The 10,331-nt window shown below is 41.3% G+C and overlaps 1 protein-coding gene across 3 annotated transcripts in view; it reads right to left on the bottom strand.

Moving 5' to 3' along the window:
- Positions 1–918: 918 nt before the first annotated feature.
- The window catches only part of FKBP5 (FKBP prolyl isomerase 5), a 120,591-nt gene continuing 111,178 nt past the window's right edge, over positions 919–10,331 (bottom strand). For all 3 annotated transcript variants that reach the window (XM_070361211.1, XM_070361210.1, XM_070361209.1), the window contains 3 exons: positions 6,329–6,514; positions 3,951–4,190; positions 919–3,233 (listed from right to left, as the gene is read on the bottom strand). In XM_070361211.1, coding sequence (XP_070217312.1) covers positions 3,126–3,233; positions 3,951–4,190; positions 6,329–6,514 — 534 coding nt within the window. In that variant the 3' untranslated portion in view covers positions 919–3,125. The remainder of the gene's footprint in view (positions 3,234–3,950; positions 4,191–6,328; positions 6,515–10,331) is intronic.

Raw genomic sequence — 10,331 nt, 5'->3', positions numbered from 1 at the left:
TTTTCCTATGCACTGTTCTTAGCAACTCGTACCAACCTTACCCATGTCAATGCCTGGCAGAACACTGAAGTTTCCACTACTTGCCCTTGATTATGTTAAAAAGGTGAGGGTCCCTCCAAACAAAGATACTGAAGTGTTTGCTCAAAAGGAGCAGGGTTCAGAGGAAAACCTTTTGCCTTTTCTTGCTGCAGCCAGATTCTAGTGAGGATCTAATATCTGGTTTGTTTTGCACTGTGAATAAGGGTTCACAATGTATGTGACATCAGCTCTTTAGGCCTTCACAGTGTGAATATCCAAGAAAAATGCTACTTAGGAAATACTTGTTTAACACACAACAGGGCCTGACACATGCTTACTTATATTTTACATATTTATTAAAGGGCACAATTAAACCTCTTCACTTCCCAAACTGAACCTACCTTACAATGAAAATGGTGGAATGTCTACTGGTTAATGCAAACACAGAATTCTCTTCTGATTATTTGGTTCATTTGAACAAAGATGCATAATTCCATTGCCTGTACCCCAAAGCTAATCTCAAGTTGTGTCTTAGAGCAAAGAGCAGGACAGTGTTGTCTCTTGTCAGTTTCCTGAGGTTTCATTTTTTCAGCTGGGCCCCCAAAGTAGTTTCCCAACCAAAACAACCTTTTTATTGAAGACTATTTGAGCAAAACCAAGAATAATGGTGGGGGTGGGGTGCTTCCCAGGTAGTTCAGTGGTAAAGAGTCCGCCCACCAATGTAGGAGAAGCGGGTTTGATCCTTGGGTCAGGAAGATCCCTTAGAGAAGAAAATGGCAGCCTACTCCAGTATTCTTGCCTGGAGAATCCTATGGACAGAGGAGTCTGGTGGATTACAGCCCATGGGGTCACAAAAGAGTCAGACACGACTTAGCGATTAAAACAACACAACAACAAGAATAATGGGAAATCACATTTGTTTTTCTGAATTTATTTAAGGAACACCAAAAAAGTACATCTGAATAGTTTTAAAAACCAATCTGCTATTAATTCATCTGTCTCACCACTCCAAATGCAGTCTAAGAGACAGTTGATTTCTAGACAAATTGTTTAAAATTACTGAATCTGATACAAGAATACATGAAGTTTCTTTGTCTTGAGCGGTGATGGGCACCTTGTAATAGTCTCCTCTGAACCACCTGCCCACCCTTCCCCTCTCCCCCCTCCACACACTTTCTGTTCCCGTGACCCATAACATACACTAGGGAGACAGTGGGCTAAGAGAATCTAGTTTTGGGAATACTATTTTGCTTGTTACCTGCAAAAATCTAACTGGCCTTTTTAGGATCTAATTTCAATCTTGGCCTCATTGGAGTCATGCTCTAGTCAACAGAGCTACAAATACTAGGCAGTTAAGCAGATAAGCAAAATCAACTTTTGCTTTATATTCTCTAGGTGAGATTGGGGCTTTTTAAAGAAATACCTCATGAAAAAAGACAAGTGTGTACATGAGAAATTAAAAGGAATTCTAGTTATCATTAAAGGAGAAACTCGATTCCATTTGTTCCATAGAGACGAAAACTGGTATAAAAAGGAAATGACTTTATTTTTATGTTTTAACATGGGTCCTAACCCAAGAATAAAAGTGTTTTGTTAAAACCACCATAAAAATAAAAATGAATCTAAAACATAATTGCCAGTGTTTTTTAGGATTTAAAAAGGTGAGATGTTCTAGGTTGAAACAAATGTTTTTTGGGTTGCCAAATGCATTCCTATGAGTGTTTCTTATTTCTTAGGCTGTGGGACTAGAAAGCCATGCTTAATCTTGCTTACCCGTAAGGACTAAAATTCAACTACATGTTCGTATTTAAGACTTGCCCTAATTCAATGCCCAAGTACTGGAGATTTTAGGCTAGATGTACCTGCATGGGAAGCTGTTTTCAACTCTTTTCCACAACTCATACCAGAACAAAGCAGCTATCAGTGCAGGAAAAGAAAGCTACAGCATGTCAAACCTGCAAGGAAAATGGTTAATGTAGAAGAGCAATGATTTTTCAACCTCACAGATTTTGTTTTTAAAAATTAAGCTACTTAGTAGTAAAAAGTCAAAAAAAAAAATAGGAGTGTAAATAAACTTCCATATATCAGTATACACGTGTTTATGAGACAGGAATTTTAAAAAGACAACAAAAAATGCTTCAAGGATCCTAGACAGATAGGTTAAATAAAAACTCACTCCAAGTCAAAGATATAAGAACAAGTCTGAAATTCTTGATAGGAGAGATCAGAATGGAAGTGAGAAACTGAACGGTAGCAATGAGCAGGCATTACTGGATGCAACATTCTTTCCTGACAGACAGAGGAGGGAAGAAAAAGCACAATTCTGACTGCTTTCTTCACATTTCAGTGTCTCAGAACTTCATCCAAAGTGGGGAAGGCTAATCCAGAACCTCCTTCTCACCATCATGGAAGAGTGTTTTAGGAATGACAGGGTCCCCCTTGGGGGACAGGCTGCGGGGCAGAAACCGCTCTCACAGAGGGGTTGCTTGACTAAGGCGGCAAAGTCAGCAAGCAAGACGCCTCTGAGGTTCTGGCTTTCAAGTGTGTGATGCTGCTGTGGACCTGAGCGGGACCTGGCCCCTCTACAGTGGGTTCTGTTCATTAAAAATGCAACAGCTTGCATTCAGAGCACTTCAGTCATTTGGAAAACAAAACCTCCCCCACCCTCAACTCTCCCCTGCCCAACTATAGGAAAGAAGAAACTCATCAAGCATTGAATTCTAGGTTTCTGCAGTGCTATTAAAGTTCAATCAAATGTAAAACCTAACAGACAGCCCCCAATTGTTAGAATGATCTTAAGGGACCCGGAATTGGATATTGCAAGTTGACATCAACTGAAATGAGCAGGACTTAAGGTGCTGGCTCACTCTCCACACTGACAGACGCTGCTCTGTTCCACCTGGAGTGGTCCCACACCGCCCCCGCGATGAGACCTCTGGGCAGCAGCAGGGTGGTGGTTTTTGGGAAGCTACTAGTTTTGCTGTTTGCTTCCAGAATCACATACACTATAACAAACTTTACATTAAACACTGTTTAGTCCTGAGTTGGGTGAAAGCCCATGGAGGAGGGGCCGAGTGTGTTAGGACTCTTCCCTCCGTGGCGTGGTGTCATACGTGCCCTTCGGCTTTCTGCTCGTCCATCGATGGACTTCCTATTTCTTTTTCGTTGGTGACCCCTTCTAAAGTCTTCTTGCTCATTGTTTTACTGGCCTCTTCCTAAGGAACAAACAGGAATCAAGAGGGTTAGAGGAAAAAAGAAATGTCCAGTTGCTTCCTGGCTCCTCTAGATGGTCACGTCTAACACAAGAGGGCGTGAACACGACTGTATTGGGATTCACAGCTGGTCAGTCCCAGCGCTGCTGCCACAGTTAACCTGGGAGCTTTCCCTTTTCTTTGGTTAAAGTGACCAGCCCACCCCACGGACAGCTTTGACTGTCAAGTCCACGTGACTGAGGGTCTGAGTGGACGGTCAGTGAGGACCAGAATACACCTGAGCGGTCCGGGGGGCTGACTGCTCCTCTTGGGTTGCTAGGTTGGCTCTCAAGCCTCAAAGTAAAGGGCATGGGGTGGGGCTTCCCCCTCAGAGTTTATTTCCTAGGAAGCTCAGAAGTTTCTACAAGCAAGTGTTGTGTTTGGCTTTTAAAATAATAATAAAAGCCTTAGTGCACTTCTAGGGAATTAATTCCCCTCTTCTCTTGCATGGACGTGCCAGGGCCTCACAACTGTGCCTCTGGTGAACTGAACCGCGTACCCTCCCGGCTCGTCCTCTAGATCCAAGCAGCCTTGATCAGCTCTGAAGTCCTCTTCCCTCCTCGTGGCCTCTCGGGTTGTCTTCCTGGGCCTGTGTCCTATGGGAACCTCCTTAGGATGGAAGTCAGAGGTGCGGTCGGTCCGTCCTCCCGCAACCTGAAGGTGGGTGGGTTCTGCACGTACCTTTGCGTCCTGCTCTGCAAACTTCTTGAACATGTTGGCATAGATTCTGCGGTCCCGCTCGTTGTGCTCCTTAGCCTTTTTCTGGCACATGGAGATCTGCAGTCTTGCAGCCTTATTCTGGGGGTTTACTTCCAACACTTTCTCAAAGTCGCCCTTGGCTGACTCGAACTCGTTCATGAGCAGCTGGGCTTCACCCCTCCTGTACAAGCCCTTCTCATTAGCACTGTCCAGTCCAAGGGCCTGCGGACAGATGGGCTATATTTTAGAAAGAATGCCATGTACCTTGTGGGAATTTGGAGAGAAAAGTCTCTGGCCAAAAGACTTAGAAAAGACCAGGCTCAAGGCAATTATATACTACTGGTCAAAATAATCAAATTCATTTCTTTTTTTAATGCAGTTTCTATAAATATCCCAAGGGGGGTTGGGAGGAGGGCTTTTGAGAAGTTCATTTTAAATGCCAATGGAAGAAGTAAATGCCTAAGACTGGCTGAGAAAATTTCTGTAAACTCAAAGATAATGAGGGGACTTGACCTACCAGAAAAAAAGATATACTATTAAACTACTAAAATTAAAACAGTACTCCATGAAAAAACAGGTTAGTGGAACAAAGCATTTGGAAACAGATTCATGTGTATGTATATAAAAAAGATTTAATAATCACAAAGATAGTAACATATATCATGTATAAAAAGGATTTTAACTTCAATAAATGGGGCTAAAACAGTGACTATCCATGTAGAAAATAAGAGATTCTATGTAGAAAATAAGATTTAGATTCTAACCTCATAAACACAAAAATAAATTCTAATCCAAATATATTTACATGCAAACCTCCATAAAAATATAATAGGGTTATTTTTTTAAAAAGCAAACCTAGTTGGAGTAGGTGTAAGTACCAAATGGTTATTTTTTTTTTTAATAATCTTAGGATGTAAACAAGCAATTCAGAGAAGAAATACTAGTTATTTCAATACAAGTAATGAAAAGATGTACAACTTAATTAGTAACCAAGAACTAAAAATGAAAATAAGAATTTTCTATTGTCAATAATACTGAGGAATCACTGATAATATTCAATAATATATAAAGTATTAAAATTTAAACATATTTAAATATATTGACAGAATGTCTTTTGACCCAGTATTTCGACTTCTAGGGATTTTATCCTAGAGAAATAATCCCATACATATGCAGAGAGACACTATATAATTTGTAATATCAAAACCCTGGAAATCTACCAAAACGGGTTGGTTAAATAAACTGATAGATACATACACTGGATACTAAGCAGACTTTAAAAAGAATATGATGAACTGATAAGATGTGGAAAGATGGCCTTATTTTATAGAACTATAAATCTATACATTCTCATTAAAAGTACACATACATGTTACTCTACTTATGGAAATGGAAAAACAAGAGGAATGTGCGTGTGACGTGAATGACCATGGCCTTGGGAGAGGGTCAGTGGGAATTTTATGAGTGGACTCAGATTCTTAGATGTTTCTGTAATGTCTGAATATTGAATGACTTTATACTACTTTTATAAGAAAGAACAACAAAGGTTTAAAAATGTAACAGTAACATTATTCTCTCAGGCAAAATGCCATTTAATATATTTAATATATCATGTTATATATTTCATATAACATACTGATCCACAAAACTCAAAATTTTAAAACTCAATCTTACAAAGAAGGCCTGAAATAGTTGCTTGCTTTTCTTGTTCCCTTTGTCTGTCTTTAAGATACATCCAGTTACTAGCTTGTACCCATAGTAAAATGTACAGTGTTCACTCTGGGACCTCATACCTGACACAGTAGCATCATTAGTATAGAAAAGAACAGAGTCATACATATGGTACTTCTACCAGTCGTTAGTGCTTAGGCACTGCTTACCATGTTAACAACACAGATGGAATGAGGGTGCTGATGCTTTGTGGGTCTTGCAAATTATTTATGTGTAATCCTAGGCAGTGAATAAATATGATAATAAAAATATGTAAATATCTCTGGATGAACCATCACAGCCTCTTCTTAAAGACCTAAAAGGCTTAATAAGTTAAATCTGTTTTTATAAAATTGTGTAACCTGGTACCAAATGCCACAGACTTAAGGTCATGGATAAATATTGCTTAATTTTATCAAAACTTTTAACTCATAATGTATTATAAACAGTCTAGGCATAAGGAAAGTATGACTGTAGTAAAAAAAAAACTTTCTGAATTTCCCAGTTCTTACTGAGAAATAAATAATCTCAAACAAAACAAAATGAAAAAACCCAAACCCTGGCTGAGAGGAAGTGTAGGATGACTAAGCATGAAGACAGGGAAAAAGATCCGGGCTATGTAACGTTCATCCCACACGCAGACACTCTACCTTGTCGCAGCACTCCACGGCTTTGGTGTACTCTCTGAGCTTCAGGTAGCACATGGCCAGGTTCAGGAAGGCAGCAAGCAGAAAAGACTCGGAAGCTTTCGATTCCTTTTCTGATAAGCCATATTCCATCTCTAACCAGGACACTATCTTCCCATACTGAATCACCGCCTGCATGTACTTGCCTCCCTGAGAGAGAGAAGCTAGTAATTACTTGCTGTCCTGGCTCTGGAGCGAGTTCAAACGGAGCGAAGCAGATCCTCAGAAAGGAACCACCCCCTCATCCCAAGCAGGGTGCGCGAGTGTCCTGCTCTCCAGACACCTCTCCCTGTTCCTTCTCAACCCCAGTGACCTCTGAGCTGCTGCAGGGTGGGCACTGTGATGCTCTTCGCCAGCATTTACCATTTCACTCTCTTCAGCACACGGGCATCAAGGCTTCTGAGTTACATTCTTTGGTGCCAGTATTTACCAAACTTTTCATAAGGCCTGTGAGTGGCTATAGACTATGTCAGTAGTTTACTCGAAGGGAAGTTACTTTCCCCTTCTCCTGATAATCAGCCCTGGACAGCGGATACTATATTCTGGTAAGTGCTAGTCCCAAACCCAGCAGATCTTCGTTAGCTAAACCAAGGGTTGACAAACTTTTCCTATAAGGGGGCAGATAATATTTTAGGCTTTGCAGACCAAACAGTCTCTGCTGTAACTCTGTCCTGGCTACTAAAGCAGCGACAGACAATATATAAACAAAGGGGTGGCTGAGTCCCAGGAGAGCCCTGCCTACAGAAACAGGCTGTGGTCTGAGTCCCAGGAGAGCCCTGCCTACAGAGACAGGCTGCGGTCTGCTGACCACTGATCTACAGACCTGGGGAATATACACAATCAACAGCTGTCCGGCATACATAACTATAAAACAAAAGTAACACAGGTGTTAGTCACCTGACTACATGAGAAAGACTTTTCTCTTAATTATATTTTCACTCAGTAACAACTGTGAATAAAAACTGTATAATTCACATGAATGATACATATGCTCTATTACTGTAGAAAGGAAGCCCTGATGTCAGTTTCCGGTGATGAGGATGGGGTAGACACAGTTCCAAGTGGAGGGCCTGGATATGAAGGTACAGTCTTCCTCAGCTTACATGGGGATCACCCCCCAGTATGCCCAGGGAAACTGAAGTGCATTTCATATGCCTCACCTACTGAATAGCATAGCTTAGCCTGACCTACCTTCACTGTGATCTAGCCTACAGTTGGGCAAAATCATCTAACACAAAGCCTATAATAGAGTGCTGAATATCTCATGTAATTTATTGAATACTGTCCTGAAAGTGAAAACCAGAAAGGTGTGTGGGTCCAGAGCCGCTGTGTCGGTTATTCAGCCCCGTGATCCCATGGCTGGGAGCTGTGCTCACTGCTGATGACATCACCAGTCTGGGTAGAGGCAAACCCAAATTCAAAGTATGGTTTCTACCGGATGCATGTTGCTTTCACACAGGTATAAGCTGGGGGCTGGCTGTCCTTGTAGTTTGTCATAGCCTTAGGCCCCACTACTCAAGAGTGAAGTCCTTACCAGTTTCAGGGGCTGGCATTTTCTGTCATTGTCTTTTCTCTTGCTGGATTATAAGCTTTTTGGGACAGGAATCATGCCCTATCCCTTTTGGAATATTCAGGGTTTAACACAAGGTGGTTCTTGATGATGGTTTGCTAAGTAAATATTAAGGTCAAAGGAATATAACTATGGAATCAAGTTTTTCAATCACTGGGAGCAAAATGGAGATATGGGTGAAAATGAAAGCTGTCCTTTTGTTTAGATTCAGTGAGAAGGGCAGGCATTTTCCCTGTTATGTCTAGTTTCTTCTTCCTCTCTCTCATCCTCCTCTAATTACCTTTCTATCTAATATATTGTCATAGAGGAAGGAAAGAGCCAGGGAGGACAAAGACCAGATCCGATCACTTCGGTAGGTGCTGACTATCAGAATGGTAGAGAGGCTATAGTTTCTGAAAGAAAATAAAAACCCCCAAGTATTAGACTTTATGTACATGTTCTTTACACTTAAAGAGCATTTTACTTTCTCAATAGTCCTTTCATATATAGTATATATAATTTTTATATCTCAACTTAAAATGAGCAAAGATCTTTGTGTTATTTCTGCTTCTGATGGACTAAAACTGGAGTTCTCAACTAGGGTGATTCTGCCCCCAGGTGACCATCTGGTAATGTTTAGAGATGTTCTTTAGTTGTCACGACTGGAGAATGTGTGTGTACCACTGGCATCTAGTGGGTAGGGGCCAGGGCTACTGCTAAATGCACAGAACCTCCCACCAAACAGAATTAATTTTACAGCCTCAAATGTCAACTGTGCCAAGGTTGAGAAGTCTTCTCTTTCCTTCACTCTTCTGGAGCAAAAGAGGGTTTTGAGTTTTTAACCTAAACTCCTAAAATCCAAGAGTCATGGACAACTTGTTTCTGAATCAGAGCACTGGCTTCCTGGTTCAGTAATGGTGGTCAAAACATAGCAAAACCTGGTGAGTCTACAAAGGGTCCTGTGGCTGAAAGATGACCCTTCACTCAGCTGCTTTAAGAATGCTTTATCCCCAAGGAGCACAAGGGGGCGCAAGAACCTCTTGGTAAGAAGTATCCTCAGCCTTCTTCCCACTCTGCCTCCAAGTCAGAGGAGAGAGACACTGACCAGGTGCCAGCTATGAGGGCACAAATCCTGTCTGTTTAGCTGACCTGCACAGTGCCGGGTGCAACGTCATGTTACATGTGCTTAATAATTATTTTCAGAGCCAAATGAAGACATCCTCTCCTACCTTTCTTTAGTGTTCAGAGGTTCATATGAGGAGTTTACACTCTGAACACCAAAATCACTTTCATTTAAAAGCTTTCTACAATTCTACCCTACTAAGAGCAGAGACTTACCCACTTAGGTGTAAACCAAGCCGACAGGTCACTGAGAATAGGGCTCACTGTGTGGGTGGCATGACCGTGCCCCATCTCTGCTCTGGCCGCCACACCAGGCCCCTGCGCTTGTGCCCAAGTCACACACCCTGAAAAGTCGAGGCCCAGGAAGGCTGCTAGGCAGACTGGAACTTGCCCTGACATCTGAAAAGGGAATGTGTATAGGAACCCACCTACCATTTCTAAAGTCGTATAGCTAAAACTAGGATCGCCGCTGGGATCTGTTACCTATAAATGTGAAGGTGCCTCCAGGGAAGTTTTTTTTAGTGCAAAACGTTCAGAGACATTCTGGGAGAAAAAGTCTTAGGTCAGTGGTTCTGAACCTTTTCAGTAATTTTTCCCCAATAGACTAATGTTTTGAAAGATTTTGTCTATCAAATTGCATGTTAAAAATAACATGTATGATCCAGGTTTTATCCAAACATCAGTAATTTTAAGAGGGTTCATAACATTATGAAATACACAAATCACTATTGTAGTTATGATGCTAAGACGCAATGAAGTTAAATAATTGTATAGCTACTTTAGCACTGATTTCTGCTGCTGGTTACAAATTCTGGCCATCTCTCTGTATATATTCAGGACACAGCTATATGATACCTGGCTTTGCAACACTGAGTCATCAGCAACCAATTAGTTTCTGAACAGCTAAGCTGTTTTATTACACTGAGTTGATATTGTCATTTAGTCACTAAGTTGTGTCTGACTCTTTGCGACTGGGCTCCTCTGTCCATGGGGATTTCCCAGGCAAGAATACTGGAGTGGGTTGCCATTTCCTTCTCCAGAAAATCTTCCCAACTGAGGGATAGAATCCATGTCTCCTGCATTGCAGACAAATTCTTTACCTCTGAGCCACCAGGGAATCCAGTATATATGAGTTATAAATAAATATATATTATCTACACCCACAGTAAGAAATGCTTTAAGTTATGATTTGTACCCACTCAACTCATTTAAGCGGGTAAAGTGACAGATGGTGTTATATTCATGGTGTCACTGTTAAAGTGAATAATGAGAGTTACTAGCCTTTCTGGCAACCCT

The sequence above is a fragment of the Bos mutus genome, chromosome 23 (assembly GCF_027580195.1).
Source record: "Bos mutus isolate GX-2022 chromosome 23, NWIPB_WYAK_1.1, whole genome shotgun sequence".
Taxonomy (NCBI): Eukaryota; Metazoa; Chordata; class Mammalia; order Artiodactyla; family Bovidae; genus Bos; species Bos mutus.
Note: the sequence above shows the minus strand (reverse complement) of the source record. Positions and strands in the feature narration are given on the sequence as shown.